At 40.2% G+C, this 24,146-nt stretch overlaps 1 protein-coding gene across 6 annotated transcripts in view; it reads right to left on the bottom strand.

Annotated features, from left to right (window-relative positions):
- NKTR (natural killer cell triggering receptor) overlaps window positions 1-20,936 on the bottom strand; it is a 34,676-nt gene extending 13,740 nt beyond the window's left edge. For 4 of the 6 annotated variants that reach the window (XM_014256773.2, XM_014256775.2, XM_014256774.2 and 1 more), the window contains exons 1-6: window positions 20,909-20,936; window positions 20,582-20,661; window positions 12,290-12,364; window positions 9,987-10,094; window positions 9,266-9,310; window positions 7,466-7,553 (exon numbers count right to left, since the gene is read on the bottom strand). In XM_014256773.2, the coding sequence (XP_014112248.2) occupies window positions 7,466-7,553; window positions 9,266-9,310; window positions 9,987-10,094; window positions 12,290-12,364; window positions 20,582-20,639 (374 nt within the window). In that variant the 5' untranslated portion in view covers window positions 20,640-20,661; window positions 20,909-20,936. Of the gene's footprint in view, window positions 1-1,912; window positions 1,932-7,465; window positions 7,554-8,926; window positions 8,955-9,265; window positions 9,311-9,986; window positions 10,095-12,289; window positions 12,365-20,581; window positions 20,662-20,908 lie in introns of those variants that run through there. The other 2 variants (XM_014256776.2, XM_088056962.1) reach the window with 2 other exon arrangements.
- Between the last annotated feature and the right edge of the window lie 3,210 nt (window positions 20,937-24,146).

Genomic DNA, 24,146 nt, shown 5'->3' with positions numbered 1-24,146 from the left:
CACCACTTCTTTCTCACTCCCCATTCACCTGCTTGGCCTCCTGGCTCAGAATACAAAGCATTATTTCTGTCTTAAATCATCAAACACTTCAGCTCAAAAACTCACAGCTTCCCAAAATCACAGACATTCTGTGCCACCTACACTTCACTGATAAATGCAGATTTCCTCCCTCTTCTTCAACTTCTCACACTGAGCCTGAATGAAAAATGCAACTGCCTTTTGTACAAATCTTTTGGATTCTAATACTGTGAATCCTTTTCCAAAACCAAACTGAAGTTACTTCTCCAAGTGAGCCTGAATTCCTGCTGCACAGGGGATCCTGCTATGCAGGAATATTGAGTAAAGAACATCAGAACCTGCTCAAATATTGGGGGAGAAATAGAAATCACTTTTGAAGTTATTTTAATATGTGAAAAATTCTTCCTTTTTCTCCTCCGAAGCACTATTGTGTTTATTTTAAAGCCTTCTTCCAATGAACTCTCCTCTCTCCAAATAAATAATCACAGGTGATTTTTCTAAATTTACAATAACACAGATTTGGTATGAAAAAATAAGTTTTTCACTGCTAGAATAAAATATTACTTCTTCAACAATTCTCTTCCTTAGAGTTTTGAACTAATAGGTCAAAAAACACTGCAGTGCTGAACACATCCCAAAAGGTGGAACTGTGAATCAGGAGTGTTTACACTCGTGATTTTTCTTTTAAGCTCCAAATGTCAACCAGCCCATCCACTTCCGTAATACTGAACAATACAGAAAACTTCCTTGGGTTAACACAGGGGAATAAATGCTATTAACACAACATTAAATTTCTCAATAGCAGTGGGTGTTCTTTGATTTTTCCTTGCTAACACAGCATATTGCCACAAAGAGGAAAATCCTTATGGCTTTTGAAGCTCTTGAAGCAAGAGTTAACTGCATTAACAACCTGCTGTTAAGTAAACAGTTTAAGTGGCTTTAATTATGAAGCTGATTTAAAGGGGTGAAAAAAAACAGAAGTGGGTTACTTCAATGAAACCAACAGTAGTGAAGACTTAGTGTTTAGCATTAGCTGGAAACAGCAATAGGCTCCAACCCAGGGCTGGGGAGGCTGCAGGTGCTCCTGCCATGCTGCAGCAGCATTTGAGACTAATTAAGCAAATTACCTAAGCAGGAGCTGCCTTTAGACTGGTCCCTACTGAGCAGAGAAAGGGGTGGTTGGTGCATTAAAACCCGTGCAGAGGCTTCCCCACTCCCCAGGCAATTTGAGAGATAAAATGGACAGGGTTTCTGTCCTGGTTCACCAAGAGAGAACATGAAGAGAAGCTCTGGCCCAAAGGGAAACCTTTCATATGCACCATGAGGACTTGGGTGACTGAAATTCCCGTGGGAAGCAGAGCCCCAAATCCCTGTGGTGCCTTTGAAAGTTTTCTTGCCTCAGTGTTAGGGCTGTAATCTGACATTTATTCTGCAAAGATGCACTTTAAAAAAAACATTTCAAGGTTTTCTGCATCAATCCTTGAATATTTGCTTTGGCTTCAGAACATAACCAGGAGCAATCCTACCTCCTGTCTTGGCACTATGGAAACCTAAAGTCATGATGAGTTCATCCCCCAAAATAATATTTTATTAGAACACTTCTATATAGAGCTCTCATCATTTAAACCATTCAAAATCTGCCTTTTAATAGACACTCTTATGCAAGTTATTTACAGAAGGACAAATACCTTCTTCACTCAAGTTTAAATTGGTTTAGGATACTGTTGAAGAGAAAAATCATCTTTTTGATAAAAGCACATTCTCACCCACCCCCCCCAAAGAACCTCAGGCCTAACAAAGGGTTCAATGCACATAACAATATGATCAGAAAAACAAGAAAGATAAAAACAGAAAGAAAAGGAAAGGACACAGCCTTAGAGGAATGAGACATTACCTTTGGAGCGCACGATGTAACACTGTTTCTGTAAATTTTACACAAAAATGGCAGAAATAAATTGTAATACATTTTCAGACAAAACTGAGTCTACGTTTTATTAAATACAAGTTTAAAATAAATATTAATCAAGTTGTATGCAGAAAAAGGATGCCTAAAAGAGGGCTCTAAATTTTCTTTAGAATACAAGGTACTTTGAAAACTAAAGGTCTCCCTAAAAATAAAAAGACAACTCAAGACAAAACCTGCTTGCAAAACTATTGCAAAAACAGAAAGAATTCCCCCACTCCCCTCTAACTCTCAATCCAGCAAAAAATGCCCAACTTGAAGCAGAGGAATAACCAGTTTCTGTGGGTTTATTCACATGGTTGCAGTTCCACAGGGGTTCAAAGGTTCTGCTGAATCCATTCCTAAACAGAAACTTCCCAGGCTGGCACACAAACGTTTGGATTCACAAAGGAAATGTGTGCAGCCAGGAAGTTCACAACTTCAGACATTTCATAATTAGCTGACATCCTCCTCATACTATGAAGCTTTTCTACAACTAAGAAAAATCAGTGTTTTCTGTAAAATACATGCATTGATTGCTTCTGTCCAGAATTTCAGAACAAAAACCACACTGCAGGTGCAAAAAAGCCCCAACAGCTGCAGCACCTGATACTGGATTTGTCCTCTGGTGTTAATTCTGAGCAGCAGCAATGTTTGAAAACTGCATCATCAGCTAAGCTTATCCAAACCCCACCCCCCCAATAAACTATCAGTGATTAATTATCTCTGCATGGTCAAGTGCCAAAATGATTTTTTTGTTATTGATTACAGATTAAAGTATCCTGGGAATGTTTTTCCATAAACTTTTGATCAAGCCAATGGGACCTGCTTGTGTGAGAAGTGCACATGTACCAATAATGCTCAAAAATAATGCAACATCAGCCCCTTCCATTCGAAATTTTTTCAGTTTTGCATTAGTCAACTATTCAATAATTAGCTCAAAGGTATTTTATTCACAGAAAAAAAAAAAAAGAGAAAGGGATATTATTAACTGTTGATTAGAAAAATACCTGGTTTGGAACACCAAAAAGACATGAACTACTTTTAACGAGCTGGTAACATTCAGAAATAATTTGTCAAATCAAAACAAGAGTCCTCCCAAATCATTTTATCCTTCATTTAGCAGATCAAAGTAGTTCCTTTGTCTCAATTTATGAACTGGGCATGGTACCGCACATTAAAACATTTTTAAAACAAAAAATCCTATTTAGTTCTGAGTAAGAAAGCAGAGCTTGAGAGACACATTAAACCAACAACACCCTCAATAAGGAAAAAAAATTAAATCTGTCAGTAATAGAAAATCAGACTCAGGTTTTAAATAGCTGTGGAACAGAGAGGCAAGAACTCCAAGCATTTGAACTGATAAGGAACAGAATCCAGGACTCCTCTTTAGGCTGCACTAAGGGCTTATTCCCCAGCAAACTCCACAGCTGAACAAGGCAAAAACGTAATTATTACATAAAATTTCTCTCTTTTAACAAAGAGATTACTTTGGTTTGCTTCCTAGTGCTGCTTTACTCTTCCTTCTGGAGGTGCACTTGTGGTTTGCTACAAATGGAGCTTGGCAGATTTGGTGTGAGAAGGGAAACAGAGCTGAGCCCGTGGGAGGATCAGGAGTCTCATTAATTCAGACTCAGACTTTATTCCCTCATTTTCACCAGAGCTGTGATTTTGTACTGTGGATTTCCTCACTGGCAGGTGGGGAATGGCCACAGGAATGATGGAATAGCTCTAAAGAGACAAGATACTCCCAGATGAGCTGGACTGAGAAGGGAGCACATGGCTCCAGAACATCACCCAAAGGAATCCAGCACTGAGCTGGAATATCCAGGAACACTGAAGACCTCAGCTCAGTTTGTGCAGTGCTCTAGATGTGCTCCCCCAGGAACTACTGCTGATGTTGGCAGCAGCAATTCAAAGCAGCTGCTGGAGATACAGAAAAAGGAAATATTCTGGAGTGGTTCCTCTGTTCCATCTTAGGGATTCTGTATCTCAGTACCCACATGGAAACGGGACAGTTGCAGATTAACATCCCCAGATGGTTTTAGAACACTTAAAAAATCACCAAGGGTTCTACAGGAAGTTATTCACAAAAAAAAAACCAAAAAACAAAACTCGAAGTGGGGCTCCCTGAAAATACAAAGAGGCAATTTCTAACCTGGTGCCTTTACAACTCTCTTCAACACAAGCCTGCAATGAACTGCTACAAACCTTTGGATGAAGAAAACTGAAACTGCAGTATTTCACAAATCTAAAGGGATTCTCACTGGGTCCTTTCTGCTGGACTGCAAAATGCTGTGTTCCTCCAGAGCAGGAAATGTTTCTCAGGCACATGAGAACAGACTTGGCCTATTTACAGCACATGTGCATGGAACTCACAGTCCTCCCTCAGCTACACATTCTCCTTCCCACCCAACTGTTGCTCCTACTCAAGTAAGGGAAAAAAAAAAAAGAAAAAGAAAAAGGAAAATTAGTCTACAAGCATTAAACCCAGCACTTCTGATACTACACAGACACACTTTTGACTCTTTCCACCTCTGCACTGTGCCACTCTCCACCAGTGCTTTGATTTCAGTCCATGCTTTTCCCTGAAGCTTCCTAACATCCCTTCCACTGCCTTTTCCATGCCCAGTTCTCAATGCTGCCCATAAATCTTCCAATCTCTTTCATGCCAGAGAAATTCCTGACTACTCCAAGAAAGCTGATGATTTTTTAGGATGGGTCAAATGCCTGTTTACGTTAAGATAAGCCTGGAGATTCTATTTCAACTAAAACTGACCTTTTAAAATCAAGTTTTAACAGCTTCTAAGCATTGCAGTCTTGTTGTGCCTGGTTTGTTGGTGCAATATGCCAAAGAGACATTTGCTGCCTTATTCTTGTAAAGATTCATTATTCCAAATAAAACTTTTCTGTGGTGAGCAGGGAATTCTCATGAACACTACTGTTAAAGGCAGGATCTTAGCTATTATTTTAGCCCTACTTGGACAAACTGTTATATAAAAGCAAATCACTTATTTGCACTCCTTATCTACTACAGCAGATGTGTGCAAGATACAGAGTTCTCATCCCTGAAAACAAATGCAGAGCTCTAAAGAAGCTGAGATGAACTACTTCCTTTTCTATAAATTTAATCAATGAAAATAAATAGATACATATGTTAAAAAACATCTGAAGCCTACCACTGCAGATTGCCTATCACACACTTTTCAGGTTAAACATTTGAAGAATATCTTTCCTAATGATAAACTACAGAGAAACTGAGCATTACTGAGAATATAAAAAACCCACATTTTAATTTCAGCTTAAAGTGCAAAGGAAGAAAATATTTTATTAAAGGAAAGCTCTATAGATGCACTGTATATTCCCTAATGCAATCAGACAAATGCCACCCAGCAAGACTAACTGCTTTAATAAACTGCATTTTAAAGTGAAGGCAGAAACTGCCTAGATAAAACCTTTAGGAGCTGTTTCCCACTTGGAATCCTGATTCTCTTCCCTGGCTCCAGGGCAGGCTGGTGTCTTTCCAGATATTAGACATAAATCTGCATGGGCAGGCAGGTAAGGCAAGAGCTCCAGAGCATCCTCATCCTGATGGCCACAGAGGACACCCCAGGAGCCTAAACCAGCTCTGGATTCTTACAGGCAGCTGAGGTGAATTCAGCTCATGTGGAAGTTTTTGGGTCTCTTACTCTGCCTCAATTCCCACCAAACTCACGTTTCTCCTTACAGTGATTCTATTAAAAAAAACCCAGAATTTTTCAAGGAACCTGCATCTTTCAAAATACTTCTGCATTTCATGAATAATCTTCATTTATCGTCCTGTATGAATTATAATTTAGTATCCGACACAACCTTGTGTTGTTTTGGTGTGTGGGGAGAGACAGGGTGTTTAAATCTGATTAAACAAGCTGAGCCTACCAAGCATCAGGGAAAGGAGATGACTTTGTAATCAAATGGAGGAGAGAAAAGAAACTTTAGAGCCCTCAAATGACAGCTGCTTGACTGATGTGACATCATTAGGTTTTCACGTTTAATGTTCAGATACGCTTAAAAATGGAAAATGAAGGCAAGAGAACCCAAAGGCAAGTCACCAAGTGAAAAATAATGAACCAATGCCTTCAGAGAGCTTATTAAGCCATGGAGTTGTATTTATATAAACTGTTTTCCATATTAATGTGCACACAAATCCTTTCAGATTTATTGTAATGAAGCACAACATCTAAAATTTCCTTTGAAGGGAGCACAAAACAAGCTTCGGAAACAATTTTATCTCTACGGAATGTCTGAACAGCAGTAACTGAGAAAGACTTTCTTTTAGGTTCCTATGCATCTTCCATTTTTAGGACATTTTTTAGGGAAAGACCTAAAAATGTTTCTTATCTGAACAACATCATATCATACTGAAGGTCTTTGTTCAGGCAAAGAAAAAAAAAAACCAACAAAAAAACCAAGATTCTTGAGGACAATTTACTCCTTTACTGAAGACAGGGAAGCGCCATTCATTCTTATCCCCCAAGAAAGATGGCAAAGAAAAAAAAGACTTTTTCTAGTTAAGTAACTATGCTAAAATTTACTTTTGAAACCCCAATGTTGTTCCACAAAGCATTTCTAGACTAAAGTTATCAACCTGCTCTTTCCAAATTCAAACTATTAAACATTAACAGGAGGCAATTTTGAAAAGGAATTTAACAAGAGGAATAATCACATCAAAGTTTACAAGCTTAAAAATATTGATACCCAACCTAAAATATACCTGTTTTGACCAGGAAACCCTCAATTATCAGAGCTGAGTGTTTTACTTATGAGTAGAGGTAAATGTGTTTTTTGTAATTTCTATTAACAGAATGTGGTTACTAGAATTGCATTTTTTAAAGGTAACGAAGGAAAAATCTGGTTATCAGCACATAATTTTACACAGTGTTGGAATATGCACAAGTTAACAGAATTATGCAGAATATGTATTAAGAAAGCATGTCAAGCACAAACACTCAAAAAATTAATAATATAATCATCATAATCAAATAAAAAACCCTAATAAACAAAAGCCCCACTCATTTTCCTCCTGCAAAAACAACAAACAAAACACCCCCCTCAAAAGTGAATCATACATCATCATTTTTTAAAGAGTAAAACCGTACAAGCCACCTCTAGATCTCACTCCCCCTTGAATACAATGTTCATCATTGTAATTTGCAGATAATCTGATGAGATTTGTGCACACACAAAGGCAAAGAATCTATTTTCTGGCCACTAAGAACTGAACATAAACCATATTTTTAGGGAAAAAAAGCCACAAAGGAGGAACATCCATGGAGCACCAGCTTTAATCCAAATGAATGCCACAAGGAAATAGTGATCTCTAACATTTCCTACTGCAGGTCCCACTCAGTCCTAGCCAGGATCAGATGGGGAACATGGATATGGATAATTTAGCAATACCATCTTTCTCATGAACAGCGCTTCTCTGTGTAAGAAAAGCTCCACTGTGGGATCACATCTACTCACATGAAAAATTGGGAACCATTGGTATGTTTCCCTCGGTTTGCCATTGACAAAAGGAACGCTCTGTCATGTTTGAGAATAAAGTTTTCATCTGTTTGAAGAAAAAATATGTTTGTCAGATTTTCCCTGGCAAGGGAGGCAGGTTGTTTTCTTAGTAACTTATGGATGCTCTAAGGAGAAATTCTGCTGCTGCTGGAGAAACGGGAACAGGTTGGAGGAAAAACAAGAATCAGGTTTAAACAAGTCTCTTCAAATTACAGTGGAGACAAAGCTTTGTTTCTTAGAGAAAATGGTGCTGAAACAGTGCAAGCATTTCTAATTAAAAATAATTCAAGTCCTTATGAATATCTTCAATAAACATTTGATTATGGATTTAAATGCTGAATTATTTGGGTAAGAACAAGGATTGGCAGAATTATTGACATTCTAAATCAAGAATTAACATACATGATACTGTTATTTACACTCCAGGTAGAAAGATTAGGAGAAAAAGCCATTTATTTCCCTGGCATGGCACACCTCTTCACTCAAGATGCCACCTCTTCACTCAAAACTGCAAGTCTCAAAGCATAAAAGGAAAAAAAACTTCTCTATATCTGAATCTAAGTATAAAAACCATTAAGACTAAACTGAACATGCATTTCATATTGCAGTGAATTAAAGAGGAGTTCTGGTTGTACATCAGAATATAAAACCAGATCTTCTCAATGTCATTTCCAAAGATAAAAATACCAATGTGAATGTACAAAGCTTTTAATTTTTAGATTGCATATCAAAACACAGTCCTGCATATTTAGCACTCACCATGAGAAACAAACCCTGAGTAACTTCTTAGGAAATGGATCTAGTCAAGCCTTTCCTTGACTAAAAACTTCAACATTTCCACATCAAACTATGGCTCTTTTTTAAGAGAAACTTAATTTCATGCATCTACCCAGAGCTACTTGCAACACACACAGAACCAGAGGCTGTAAATAAATACATTCACCGTCTTAACACTTGAATATCACATTAACCACCTGACTTTTTCAAAAAATAATTGTATGTCTTTAAACAAGTAATTTATAAACTCACAATTTTCCTTCCAACAGATTTTTACAAGAGGTAATTGTACATTTATTTACCAATTTTTTGGTAAATTTATTTACCAATTACAAGGAAAATGACTTGTGTAGCATATAAATAAAGCAAGAAATGAACCCTAAGCATACAAACCTTGAGTAGGGAAGGGGAGGAAAAGGGACATTAACAAAAGAAGAAATCACTGTTTAGAGCTGGAATTATGTAGATTCTCTTTCAAGAATAAGTCATTAACCCTCAGAAAGGTTAGATACAGAACTCTTCATTTCTCCAAGCAACACAGATATCCATCTACAAAGGGACTTAGCAGTTGTCTAAATATTTACTAGGGAGGGGACAAGGGAACAGAGTTTGCATTTGTGTTACTGAGCTTTTGTCTCTTACCTTTTCATTTTGCAAAAGACCACATTCTCTATAAACAAAAGAATATGTTGACAGTTTTAGGCAGGAAGATAGGAGTTTATTCATGAATAAAGTTGCCTAGCCTCCATGCTGAAAGTCATGTTTAACCAATTATGTTAGCCTTAATTATTGTCAATTTAAGTTAAATATTAACAAAAAAAATATCCGAAAGTCATGCATATAAAAGGAATTCTCATGCAACATTAGTTTCATGCAGAAGGTGATCTATGTGTGGACCTGTTTTCATTAAGTAGCTTGGGAATCAAGACTTGTTTATCTCAGAACTGAACAAAGAATCTGCAAAGACATATTTGCTCTTACCTTTGAAATAGCCACCATAAATAGATTCACCTCCTTTTCCATTACCTACATATTAAAAAGCAGCAATTAAAACTTTTTGATTCATTTCTACAAAAGCTGTGCATAACATTCCACCAGTCCTTGACTCTCAAAATAGGATATTCCCTCCTCAGGCTCATTTGATTAGGCCCAGGATTTCAGAACACAGTGAAAACAGACATTTTGGTAAGGATAGGTATTTCAGGAAAGGAACAAAAAATCCTGGAAAACTCCTTCTGGAGACTTTTAAAACACTTCTAGCTCACTATTTTAATTAATTATTATTATTATTTCTATTATCATTATTTAATTATTATTATTAATTTAACACTTATTCAAACAGTTACATTCCTGTACCAACAGAACATCACCAGTGTTACCTCTACCGCAGACACAAGTGAAAGGCAGTTAAGACTTGAGTTTGGATTTGAGTTGTTTTAATAAGACGGAATATCATAAAACCCTCCAGCGAGGAGTTTTCAATACACTTCTCGAAACAAATATTACATCAGTTGAAGTATTTTAGAACTTCAAAAATTAACAATTAAATGGGTGATCTACACCATACGTCACAGCAAATGAAGCATTTTTATGGCACTATAAAATACTTTCATAGTAATTCCCAAAGTTATATATTATGAACACATAAATGATAGTATTTCTGTTCCATTTCAAACTCTGCAGTTTTAAAAGCCTATTTTACCTTCACTGAAGTCCCCACCCTGAATCATGAAGTTTTTAACCACACGATGGAATGTGGTGCCTTTGTAGCACAGCTTCTTTCCAGTTGTTTTGCCAATTCCTTTTTCACCTGCAAAGAAGGTGAAACAAAAACAATCTACAGATTGTCACTGAACAACTTCCAAGGGTTTTCCCTCCCTAGTTCTAATGGATGTGGGAGCCATAACTAAAAGATAACACAGTCCTACCTGATGCCTTTTCACCATCCAGGAGGATCTTTACAAGGGTGAAAATGGTTTCTTAAAAAAGATTTCCTCCCCCCTCAAGAAGGAGTGTGTAAATCTACTCAGGATAATTTATAAAAAACACAGGAGTTCAGGATAATGGTGGGTTAACTATTTCCTAGCTACACTCCTATGCAGGTCACAGTATCCTTTTCAAACCACTCACACAATTGGATGTGCCAGATGATTCCCAGGAAAAAAGACAGGAAAACAGGTTTCAACTCAGTTTCAATGTCATCCACACTTGGAAAAGTGGGATTGAGTTACTCCAAGCTTCCACACCTTCACCAATCCATGCACAATGTCAGGCCACCCCTTTACACCAGCTGCAGATCAAGTGGACTGGTGATTTTTGAGTTAGTGGCCCAAAGCTTAATAAGCACTTCTTCCAAAATTTGGAAGAGAAGCTGCCCTGGGCTTGTGGATGAGGTCACAATGACTGGCAGGGCTGACGTTCTGTGCAGTAGGTCCATGAGGGATTTACACTGGTCAAGAAACACTGACTTGAGCTTCCCAGAAGAGGGGAGCTGGCAGAATGTGGCAATTAACAGTAAAAGGTTTTAATAACATTATATACTGTGCATCAGTTAAAACCCCACATTATCCACATGTACAGCAGGTGCTGTGTACTGAAACATGAATCAACAGGCTAAATAACAGGACAAATAACTCAGTGTTCAGTTTTACCACATCATTTACCACAGTTATGGAATAGGTATTTGGCACTGTGTTAGAGGACATTTCACCAAATATTCTGGACTCTCAGAAATGCAGGTACACTCATTACCCAGAGCCAACACTCCCCTGCTGCAATCTATTATTCTGCCACCCCAAATTAACTGACAGCTCGGTCATCCCAAATTTGCCATTCCAAGCCCATCGCTGCCAGGATGAGGGCAAAGGGCAGTTCGTGGCACGAAACCCACCCAGGGAATTGTTGTTTATCATCCTTCACTCATGGAATACAAGTTATTTACCTGGCTGTCCACACCCATAATCCCAATCCATGCCTCCACCTACCCCTTTTTCATTTTCCACATGAGTTATGCAAGCAAAGCCGTTTATTACAGGGACACACTCCTCCCCAAAACATGCCCCTCTTTGCTACAGCACTGAAAACCTCTCATCAAACAATACCATGGAGTATCTGCCTGCACGTTTGGTCATGTATGTCCCTATGGAAAATCCCCTTAGAGAATGGGATCCTGCATGGCACTTGAGCTGGTACACTGAGGTGGGAGCTCTGGCTGTGACCAGAATTCACAGTCCCTTTTCTTATTCCCCTGTAGAGTACTGCCAGTACTTTCCCAGTCAGGTAAAAGACACAGCAGCTGTTCCACTGGCAAGAGCAGCAGCACCTCCCTCAGCCCAGACACTTTTTCACAACAACCAGTAAAACTCCCGTAGCTCAGCTTCTCTTTTGTTTCAGGCCAAATACCAGCCTTGCTCTTTTTGCTCTAGACATGTATGAATTGTGTCTGGAAAAGAAAAATCATTGTCTTTGAGCCCCATCTACCTACACCCTTCTTGTCTAAGTAGCTCTTCCCAAGAACTGCAAATCCCTTGGAAATGGGATGGCAGAGGAGAAGCAGCTGCCCTGTTAATACCTGGGCTGGCAGCTCCGTGTGACCCACTTTGAATCAGGTGCCCATCTGAGATCAGAACAGAATCAGCTCCTGACAAAGCACCTCAGCAGATGGGCCTGTGTTTATTCCATAGGTGGGCAGCATCTGCAAGTCTAGCTGCTGGAATTTAAAAGCAGGAGCCTCTCTCTGTCTGGGCAGAAAGGACCTTTCCAGGGGCCAAATCCACTTCTGACAGCAATGCCAGAATCACTCTGTCCTCCTACATCTGCCAAAAATACCCTGGCTTGATGATGGCTTTGTGCAGATTATATGGTCCAGAATGGGACAGCATCCCCTCTCCATTATAATTTATCTCCTCAGGTGGGCACAGCCCTTGCATATGGCTGTGGTTTGTACTTGTACAAACAAATAATTATTGTAAGCAACAATAAAAATCTGAAATAACAGCTACGCACCCGAGCACAAGCAAAGGAAGTTTTTACATGTCTTCGGACAAATGTCTGAGAAGAGCTGAAACATAATTCGACCAACTAGAAAATAATTTAAAAAAAAGTAATTAGAGTTTTAGAAATGCTTGGAATAAGAAAATCTGCATATAAATCAATCTGTATGTTCTAAAAATGTAATTTTCTAAGAAAAGGTTATTTTATCAAACAGAATAATAAAACATCTGAAGTATGCATATATTAAAACACACAGCAAGAAAGAAGAATAACCTAATTGAGAAAAAAAAAAAGGCATTAAGTGATAACATTCCATCCGGTTTATCAGAAGTCCTAGAGAATCCATTGTGATTTGAACTTGGAAAGCCAAGCTGATTTACTAAAATAGTTTAATCGTGTCAGATCTTTTCCATTTTGAAAATGATTTCTCATAAATACAGGTCCTCAGAGAGCTGGAACAATTCCCTCCCCAATTACTGTGTTTATACAAACATATTAATAATCACATTTCCACAGTTTTCCCTGTGATCATTACCTACAAAGTCCAGCTGGCTTAGCTCCATATTGTGCTGAGGATTACAGCTGCATTGGCACTCTTGGCCTAAAATCCTTTAGTTTAAAAAACCCAGATGAACCAAACAGGGAATAAAAGGCAGGCAGGACTAATGTTCCACTTGCCAGCTACTATGAACCAAATATTTTCTGTTTGCTACTGGTGATAGTTGTGCTATGTACCCTCCAAATCTATTAAAATACTGCTGAAAAGTGATTGAATATAAAGAAAACTGTTTTAAAACTGATTTTGATTCTCTATTTTCCAAGATACTAGGATGTATAGTACTGAAAAAATCCACAATAAACCGTTCCCAAATGTATGAAATCTTTAAAATTGGTATCACTGCAGGTTGCAAAATAATCCATAGGAGCTTCACGGTTGGGCAGGATTACAAGGAGACCAGTAATAATCTGTCAATGAGCACTACACTCTAGTGGTGCACACTGGTAAGACGTCATCATTTTAAAAAGTAACTACTCCAGGAATAACTTTTTTCTTTCCTTTAAAAAAAAATTAAATTCAAATGTATTTCATTCAATACTTAGTCACCAGAAAAATTTGAGAGGCTCCTAAGAAACTCCATTAAATTTTAAGGCTCTGTCCAAATTTATGCAATTATAAGATGGTGAATTGTTGGTTCAGAAAGGAAGAAATAACATGACAGCACCAGTACTTGATCATCTTAGATAAAAATTCAAGATGGCTTGAGCTATTGAAAGGTCTGTATCTCATTAACAGCAGTAAGAATGTTCTCTAAGCATTCATCACTACAGCAGGAAAATCCAAAGGAAATGTGTAGGAGAGTGTCCAAAGAATGAAGAAACAGGGAATATTCAAAGATCCCCCCATCAAACAGCAGTTCTGTAACTACCACTATGACAGGATGGTTATTTTCAAGTGAAGAAACCATTCTAAGATGTGAGGATTAAAGATTCCTACTAGGAACACAACAGAAAAGACAGTTTAGTAGAAGAGTCATCAATTTTCATTATAGCCCAGGAATTCAGGGGAACACAAATCCCGTTCCTCTGCTGCAGAAGCACTGAAGTGAACAGTGATTGAGTGCTTTAGAGAGCCTTGTCCAGATTTTACAGAATCATGGAAGAGACTCCCAGAATGGTTTGCGTTGGAAGGGACTTTAAAGATCACCCAGTTCCAACCCCCTGCCATGGGCAGGGACACCTTCCACTATCCCAGGTTGCTCCAAGCCCTGTCCAGCCTGGCCTTGGACACTTCCAGAGATCCAGGGGCAGTCACAGCTTCTCTGGAAACCTGTGCCAGGGCCCCAGCACCCTCACAGGGAGGAGTTTGTACCTAATATCCCAAATAAACCCATTCTCTTTCAGATTAACACCAATGCCCCTTGTCCCATTGCTCCATGCCCATGTGAGTCCCCCTCCAGCTCTCTTTGGGCCCCCTCTAGGTCCTGGAAGAGACTCTAAGGTCTCTCTGGAGCCTTCTCTTCTCCAGGCTGAACAGCGCCAACTCTCTCTGTCTCTGCAGGAGAAGATTTCTCCTGCACTCACTGTGTGAAATAACACACGACACTTTCCAGGGAAAAAGCTGTCACTACCCCCATTCTGTTCTCCAGCCCAGCTGCTGCTTCACCAAGGTGCCAGCTGCGAAGTAACTGAGGGTTGTTAGTCCCTGCAGGCTCCAGAAGGGACTTACACCCTGAGGCATAAATTGGAGAAGGATTTTGCAGCAAGCCCTACTTACAAACCCACCACATTTAACACCTGAAGCAGCAGACACCATCACTGTGGTGCTCCACTGGAAGAACACTCTATGTTCTAGCAGATGACACGGCAGAAGATGGAAAGAGACATTCATAACTAAGGTATCAGTTTCAGCAGTATTTTTCACCAGTGCTTTGTCTATAACAAAGTCTGCCAGGTGCTCATAAAATCACAGAATGATTTGTGCAGGAAGAGACCTTAAATCATCCAGTTCCGTGTGCAGGGTCACCTTCCACTAGATCAGGTTATTCCATGCCTGGTCCTTTTATGCCTTTTAATCCTACAAACTGTAATGCATATATATCCAAAATCCAAAGATTACAGATTCAGTTTATAAGGTAAGGGCTGTCTCCTCCATAAAACCTGGAGCAATGCTTACCCAGCTCCATCCAGCCACAGAAAACGCTGCCGTCTGCTCCTCAGACACAAACCACACACTGTGCATCCATCTGCTGGGTTACTGTCTGCATTTTACTGCAACTGCATGAATACCATTAGCACTGAAAGGCTGTGTTTTCCACTGACAACCAGGCAATGAAATGTGCCAGGGAAAGATCAAACCCATTTTCACACCTTGGTCAAAGATGCATGAAAGAACAGCTGCTAATAAAAAAAATTAGTAAAAGTATGTATGATTAGAACCTACAAATCTTTCTATTGCCTCATCCCTCACAAAAAAAGAAAAATCTCATTTTAAACTTGGAGTTGAGGTATATGCTGATATAACTCAGATAAAAAAAGCATTTGAGATGCTACTTATTTCCCCAGATTTAGACACCTCTTCTCTGAAAAGATCCACCTTCACTGCAGAGAATTTCCAATGCTTTCCACAGCTTCACTTCCCCAATGCAAAGGTTAAGCAATCTGATGAGGGAACAAGTTCTCTGTGACTAACCATAATATTTGCACAGTAAATTAAAATAAACAAACAAAAATCGCTAAAAAGAGGCAGTCAAGTAGGCAAAAGCTGCTCACAAACCTACCCAGAGTCCTCAGTTGTCTTTAACCAAGAAATGAGCCTGCACAGACACCTCAATTCCAGCCTAAAGTATAAACTGCTGGGATTACATTTGCCTATTATTTACAAAACAGTAATTTGATAAAGTATTATTTGTAAGCAGGCTTTGAACTTATTTTTTAAAGTATCAGAGTAAGTGGTGAAAGAAAAACATGCATTACCTACAGCAAGTGATGCCTATATAAAATCTAAGCTGTTTGAAAATTTGATTGAATGCTCTCTGCACTGACAAGCTCTACCAATTAGAGAAACCAGAAGGCAAAATCACCAAAAATAATCCAATTTCAGAACTCTGTCTTCAAACTAAAAGATTATTTTTTTTCTTTTGTTTTTGAACTCCTTAGCAATTTTCCAGCTGAGGAAGAACTAGTACTTGATTCAAATTAAGTGGTAGAAACTCAGGGTAGGAATATCCATACCATAGTGAAATTAGGTTTCCTGCTAGCAAAGTTTATTAAAATAATCATTGATTTCAAATGTTTATAGTTTCAAAGGTAAATCCTCCAATTTAGCTGCTTAACCTTTTGGAAAAATACCTTAGCAGTCAAATACACATTGCTTCAAGCTATTTTCCAAATAATGTGAACTGTTTTGCTACATTTTATTGTGTTTGGACCACACACGTATCAAGTTCAGCTACGTACTCCCAAAACAAACCTGGTTTTTCAAAACTGCATCTACTGCATTTTATCTTTCCTCAATTTCCTAGAGTAAACCAAACAAGAGGTACTTTTCCCAGCCTATCAGCAGGAATATCCTGGTGAAGGAGAAAGCAGGGATTACAACCAGTGAGACAATGATGCACAGACTAGGATGGCTGCCAAAGGCCCAAAGGCTCAGACAGATTTGCATACAAGTTTAAATAACGGCTCACTAAAGGGACCCTATTTGAATTTTATTAATTTGTTTATCCCTAAACCTAACGCTAGGGCATATTAAGTTTTTTAAAAAAATGTTTCAAAGTAGAAATGTGGCTACAGTTTTCAAGGAAATAAAACCTTAGTGTGGAACAAGAATAGATTTCATTTAAAATATGAGTTTCAAGAATGGATGTCCCAGTTCCCCTGAGCAGGGAACTATAGCCCTGACACATTAGCACTTTGCTAACACCACCGTGCCCCACCTGCACTCTTTGTAAGGAAAACCTCCTGAAACTTCTCTTCTCTCTGGTAGCTCTCTAAGCCCATTCTATCACAAATACCACCTGAATACCTCCATTTCCTTCTTCTGGGTCTCCACAAAACCAAACTTATTTCAGTCCTGCACACACCAAGCACTCCCTGGGTTTGGTTTCCCAGGGATATGGAAGTGAGAGGCAGCACTTGGCCTTCCCCTGGCAGAAGAGGCTGATCAGTTTTTCTTTTATTTACTGATCTAACTTGTTCCAGACCTCAAGGTGAGACTTCAGGGTATTTTATCCTGCACTGACAACAATTACACATGATTATTCTGAATAAAATTTTTATTGAATCAATTCCTTTCAAATCTCTATCTGACCACCCCTGAGAGGGGTTTTCTCCATATGGGATCTCCCCTGGCTCCTGCTGTCCTACACACAGTGGTTGCCCCTGGGTTCATCAACAGCCAAAGTTCTGGGTTCTATTTTCTGTCAGTATACAACTTTTTCCCTTCTAAAGGCTAAAAGTTAACGTGAAGCCAGTTGAGAATAGTTTCTGTCTTTAAGAAAGGTAACAAAAACCCCACAAGGCATCACTGGGTCTATTACTGGAGGCACAATAGGGTGACTGTTGCAGGGGAGCTCATTTCACATAAATTCATAGCAGCTGAAATCCCAAAATACACCAACTTCAGGCTAAAGTGACTAGAAAGAGAGAAAGGTAAGACAAGACTGGCTGTTGTGGGAAGGGACACACACCAGGAATGAAAGAAACTGAAGTTGAATAAATCAATGAGCCAGTGGTCAAACAGTAATGCAAGACAGGAGAAAGACAAAAAATAAAAATAATAAAAAAAAATAATAAAAAAGAGATTTGATAAATTATTCTATGAATAAGAATAAAACAAAGCAAAACTGAGTAAATTTACCAAACTTTATGATGGATGAAGCCAATCAGGCAATGGGGTGAGGAGAGGAGATGTGGGAAAAAGATCTTGGATGGCCACAGGAACTGCTACAACAGCCAACTGCATCTGTGACATCCTAGTGGGACATCTGTTCCAATTACCACGGTACCTGAAAGGCTGCAGCTTTACACAGATTTTGCCTCACAGAGTAAAGACAGAATTATTTAAATAGGCATCTGCTGCCATCCCAAAATTCTTGGAATACTGTAAGCAGTTTAATCCTGTATGCACACTCTATGTGCCCAAATCCACTGGTGGGGGGCCCAAAGGAAAGGGAGAAGCACTGTTTGTGCCAGTATCAAAATAAATGCTTCTTCCTGATTTGTTTTCCGTTTGCTCTTTAAAAATTATGAGCCACAACCTGCATTCATCATTAAAAAAAATGCTTAACAGGCAACTTATTTAAAAGCAGACTAAATTTAGCTTTAAAAAACACCAAGCCAACAAAGTTTGCTCCACTGCAAGAGGCAAGTACAAGCTGGCACTGAGTTTTATTCCAAGATTCTGTAGCTGTAATAAAACATGGACACAAAAGCTATAATAAAGCTCCTGGAAGCACAGCCAAAGCGTAGATATTCACTCCTGCATTTTCCAAGGGATCTTATTAGAGGAACACTGACCTGACTTTTAATTGCTACAGGTATCCTGGCACACCCTGGGCAAGCAAAGCCTGGAAGGGAAGAGCCAAGATCTGGCAGCTGCGTGGGGGGAATGTTTTTGGACTTGCAGCAACCTACAGTGTAAAAAAAATGACAGTTTTGTGTTCTGCAGGCAAAAAGATGCTTCCAGTGCTGCAAGAGGCACGTCCCCTTCTCTCTGCATTTTGTGGAGACATTGGTTCCACTTTTCAGCGTGCACAAGGTGGGGGCAAAGCCTTTTTTCTTGGCTAGCAACAAAATGCAGGGCTGTTCTGCTCCTCATTTCTCCCTACATGTCCTAAAATTCAATAAGCATATCAGCTTATTTATTGAAGTCAAAATAAAATGTTCATTTAGAAATCTGCTGGCAGCTTGGAAGTTAAAATGAATACCTCACTAGTGCCAGCGTGTGAGCACATCTCTCAGAGTTAGTGCTTGGTGTCATCTGGAAGCACTGATTTACCACTTGATTCAGCTTTTGAAGGTCATCTTAGAGCTAAGAGAGCAACGTTTAAGCTTTTTAAATATATCCTTAAGTCCCAAGACAGAGTTACACGGTGAATCAATAAACAGGCACCAGAATAAAGTAGCATGACTAGACAGCACGCAAGTCCCAACACCAACATTTTACAAACTGGCATTTCTCCTGCAAAAATCCAAGCCATGAGTCAGGTGCAATGAAACCAGCAGGGCTCCAAGTTTGATGTGCAGCTGGGAGATTCCTGTTACTCTCAAGAGAAAATAAATGCAGACAGACACAAACAGAGCCAAAGCCCTGGGTGTGCTCCAGGTAAGCCAAGCTCTGCATCACCAAGAACACCAATGCTGCAATTCCTCCCTGACAGCTCCATCAGCCACCAAACCCAAATAGGTTTGGGGGAAAACAAGGTAATCCACTTTCACTCAAGATGAACAGCTCAAGGCTGAGGAGGGGACGGGGCAGAAGGAAAGATTATGAAATGGGTGCAGCAACCTGTGCAGGGAGAGCAGAGAAAACAGCGCAGGAAGAGATCCTTCAGATGGAGCCAGAACAAAAAAAAACACACTAAACCTAAAAAGATTAACAGCAAATAAGATTGAGAATGGACTGTCTTTGCTCTAACTCAATCCCATCCAACTACCATTCCTAACTGGAAACCCACCCAACCTGAAACAGTTTTAGTTGTCTCATTCCACAGTAAATTCCACCTGAAATTAAAGGAACGGAATGTGTCAAAACTCCGTTTACATCACCACTTATCTCCTCACGGAAAGTATTCAGAAAACACAGTGTCAATCAAAATAACTCAGAGAGGAGTTACAACAGGACAGATTTGTAGATATGCTCTAGAACAGACCCTCTCTTTGTAACTGGTGAAAATAAAACGCTAAAAGGGTTTCAGTTGCATCTGAATGAGGCTGAAATTTGGAATCTCTGAGATATAAACTCTTAATTCAAAGGTTTTCAGAGAAACATTGAAGCACAAAATGAAAGTGAAAGCGTAATGAAGCCATCACATACATTCATTTTTCTAGAGACAAGAGGTAGTAAGATAAAGCACAGAGTACGTGTGAGACAACTAATATACATTGATAAATGTGTGTTCAAAGAGATGGATGACAAAATCTCCACTCCCATCTTTTTCAGAGAGGGGGAAAACACAAGAGGGAACCAAGCTGCTGTTCAGCATTAAAACACAGTCTACCGCTTCTGGGCATTACACTTCTATAGGGAAAATCTGAGTTAAAAGATGGATTTATTTTAATTATTGGGTTTTTTGTTTTTTTAACAGGCCAGCTGGTGAGGTGTTCTGTGCTTCTATGATTGAATGCTCAGTTCTTCCTCTACATTCAGAAGACGCATTTTGAGCAGGACAAGCAAAGACTTAGTTAGCCCAGATGACCTCCCAAGTTCCTTCCCAATTTTAATTACTGTATCATTAAGAATACTTATAGGAGTAAATATCCAGTCTCCTCACAGCCTGCCCCGATTTTCCACAGTTTATAGAAGTGGAATAACAAAGGTATAATAGAAAAGGTATAATACACCAGCAGACGGCTTTCTACCTTCAGAACAGCGCTTATCAGTTCTACCGAACCTTTATATTCATGTGTGCAAATAAATATCGACCTCAAGGGAGAATAAGGAGCATCCAACACCCCAGAAAACATCCGAAGTTATTAAAAAGTAACTCAGAAATAACGCATCAATGGCCAAACTCGCTGCTAGCAGCTTGGGCCCATTATGCCGGCAAAAACGTGATTTAAAAGCCCCGAACACAGCCTTACCTGGCTCCCTGTTGATCTCTATCTCGAAGAAGCACTGGGGCCGGTCCTGCACCCCCATGGCCGCCCCTCGGCCTCGCCACCTGGACACAAAGCAGAGAAGGAGCCCCCGCGGTCCCTCCCTCCTTCCCTCCCTCCTCACCCAGGGGTTCAATTACAGCGGGGCGGCTCCGCCTCAGCCCCGACCCCGGCGGCGGGGGAAACTCGCTCTGAGGGGAAGCGGCTCCTGCCGCGAACACACAGCCGAGCTCGGCGCCTTCAGCGCGGCCCATCCCCTCCCTCCAGCCGCTCCCCATCCCTCCCCATCGCTCCCTTCTCCCGGGGTTTTACCTGGCGGCTCCAGCGCTTTGTCCCCTCACGGCGCGCCCCCCTCAGCCCCCACTGCCCCCCCGCCCCGCCGCCAGGCGGCGCCGCCGCCCCCGGCCGCCATTACCCGCCCGGCCTCAATGGCCGCGCCAGGCCCCGCCCCCTTCCCGCCCTGCCCGCCGCGCTTTCCCGCCCTCTGCGTGAGGGGCAGGGGGGGCGGTGCCGTGAGCGGGCGCGTGAGCGGGCGCGTGAGCGACCTTCCCCGAGCTGCGTGTAAAATGATGAATGTTTCAATAATTATAATAATAATAGTGTGAGAAATAAATCCAACTCTTAACTCGTACTTTGCCGGGATGGGGCGGAAAGGGAGTGGCGCCAGGAGGGCAAAGGGGGCTCCGCTTCTAGACATGGCGTGACCGAGCTTCCTCGTTGCCGCGTTTAAAACGATGAATGCTTAATAAAAAAAAAAAATAAATAATTAAAAATCCAACTCTTAACTCATGCTTTCCCCCCATGGGAAGTGTAATTGCCTGTAAGTGGTAGGCTGTGAGTTTTAATCCTGGAAATAGCGGCTCGATTCCCTCTGGTGTTTTCCCCTCGGTAAAAATGGGAGTGGAAATTTGCTTGCCCACTTCTTTGAACGCGGCTCGGGGGGGAGGAAGGGGCTTTACAGAATACATAACGAGAATAAATAGCATCATAAATAACCTTTTCAGAATAAATATAGTGAATAAAGAACAGAATAAATAACCTTTACAGAATAAATAACCCCCATGGTGGGAGTATCTCGCTGCCCTTATGGCCGTGCTCAGGGACCCCCCAGTTCCTTCACCCCTTTAATTTGACATGTCTAAAACAACTCTCAATGAAAGAAAAATATTTTTGCGAGTATAAATAAACCATCAGAAGATTATGGATGGAAAACGTTTGCTGCAATGCTTTCTTGGTTCCCCCTTGGGATGAGAATGTGGCTGCTACCAGCCTGGGATCATCCTGCTCCTCGCTCAGCCTTAGCCTTGCTACATCTTAGAAACTCAAAAAAATTGAATCAAATACATTTTAATGATTGTAGCAGGCCATAGGTTATTTATTCTGCATTGAGGATGTTGGACCATGCTGGAGTGTGGAAGTGGTAACAAGAAATTGAAGCGTCAAACTGCTTAGGAAGGAATATTAAAACTGTAAATCCTCAGCCTAACACATCCTTCAGGCCAAGTTACTTCACACCAAGGATATCCAGAAGCTTAAAACAGTTTGGTTTATTAATTTAATTTATATAAATACTCTTGTAACAGTACCTTTAGTAATTCCAGAAAGAAGTTTTGTTTCTTTCTAAGCAGGAAGGACACTTAGTCCTCAGCACTCAAAAACCAAATTATTTCCAATGTTTCCCAAAAGTTGTACTAACCAGAACTCTGCAGTAATTTTACCTGACAGCAGTATCTGCAATTATGTCCTTGTCTGAGGAGAAATTCAGAGGTTTTAGATGAAAAAAAATACCCTGCTGAGAATAAAGCAGCAATGCTGAAATCACAGGATGTTTTAGCAGTTGGGAATGCAGCAAAGTGGGTTTGTTTTAGATGTAATTTATCTGTAGTTTAATGGTTGCTGTCACAATAGTGTTTGAGGATCTCTTGAAGTTTTAACAGCCAGATTCTGTCATTCTTTATTAGGTCTAATAATACATGATTGTGCAAATGATCCCTCAGGAATCCTGTCACTGGAGTTGTCACGTTGGTTTGCTGGTCCTTGGGGGGATACTTACAGGGTAAGCTGTCAAAAAATGTGGAAAAAAAATAAAAAAATAAAAAAAGAAATAGTGAGTCTGGTCCTCAATTATTTGGCTGTGAAATGCACTTATAAAGTAGAAGGGTGTTATTTGCCTCACTTTTCCATGGCAGCTGAGAAACAAAGCTACTGAGAGGCTGAGTCTGCAGGAGGTCTGCAGGATTTCCTTGCCAGGATTAAAATGCAAAAACATATCTCCTTGATTTCTGTAATCTTCAAACAAATTATTAATACCCTTTCCCCTGCAGTTTCTTGCTTTTCTGTCCTCAGAACATGAACTTGCTAGAGGCAGATGGGCAAATAAATAAGCAGAAAGTCTCAAAAAAGACATGGAAATGTGCTGCTTGCTCGTGATGAAAATAGCAAAGATTGTGAGCAATAAACAAAAAGAAGTTGATTTCAAGCCCTGATTATTTTAATAAAGAAGCAAATTGGAAAGAAGTTCTGATCGCTTGGGAGATAAGCTCTTAAGATCATGTCTAGGACTAGAGATGATAAATATGCAGCTTGGTGGAAGAAAGAGATACCCAAAAGAAGAATTTCCAAAGCACATCTGAGGCCGGTCTTTTGAAAGATGAAACACTGAGTTACAAATGAAGATTTTTTTCCCTCGTGTTCCTCTCTGGGAGCTGCTGCAGATGCTGCTCTGGTCACATCCTGTGTCCATTGAAAGCAGTGACAAAGTCCCCTTTGATGGCAGTGGCTCTGGATGTAGGCTGTGTGAGGGGGATCACACTCAGCACGCTTATGAATAATTGCTTCTGTGTCATTCTAGTTTCGATGAGCCATACATTTGTGAAACGACCTCCTTTTATAGGCTAAAATTTTCCTGGTTATTTTCCAGTCCAAGATGCAACTTTTGTGCACACTGAGATCCACGGATCCAACTTTATCCTACCTCAAATCGACTTTAGAGATTTCTTGGTGATACAATTCATGCCTTAGAATGCATGCTGACAAATCTTGGCTGGAAGCTGCATTCTTTCCTGAGACAGAGCCCTCTTGGTCTGGGAGGTTGATAAGTAGGAGGCTGCAAAGCTACAGAGCCTGTGGGCACTTTGGGGTAAAACTGCTTGAACTGGGGCACAGACTTTAATTTCCAAAGAGTCTTTGACTGCCTTAATAACTATTCGTCTCCATGTGGCCATGAAAGCTTGAACTAAGCAGCTTTTGTTTAGGTATTTGTAGAGGCTTTTCCTTATCTTTTTCACAAATTCCATGTGTGGAACCTGAGACTGCAATGGGAAACGAGTCTTTTTTCTGAGCAACAAGTTGTTGGTAGAGGGCCTAGGGCCTGAAAAACCTCTGCTCTACTCCTTGATGCTGAGTATTTTCCTACCTAGTTTGTTACTCAAGGAGGAGAAGGAATTTCCAACAGCGCTTTTCATTATCTGGGTCATTTGGGTTTGGGGGCTGGTGCTCGGAATATTTTGGTGAGACAAATTCATGGCTGCTGTTCAGAATCTCACTCTTC

This window comes from Pseudopodoces humilis, chromosome 1 (assembly GCF_049639895.1).
Source record: "Pseudopodoces humilis isolate 2021_Gansu_Grassland_sample_001 chromosome 1, ASM4963989v1, whole genome shotgun sequence".
NCBI lineage: Eukaryota > Metazoa > Chordata > Aves > Passeriformes > Paridae > Pseudopodoces > Pseudopodoces humilis.
Note: the sequence above shows the minus strand (reverse complement) of the source record. Positions and strands in the feature narration are given on the sequence as shown.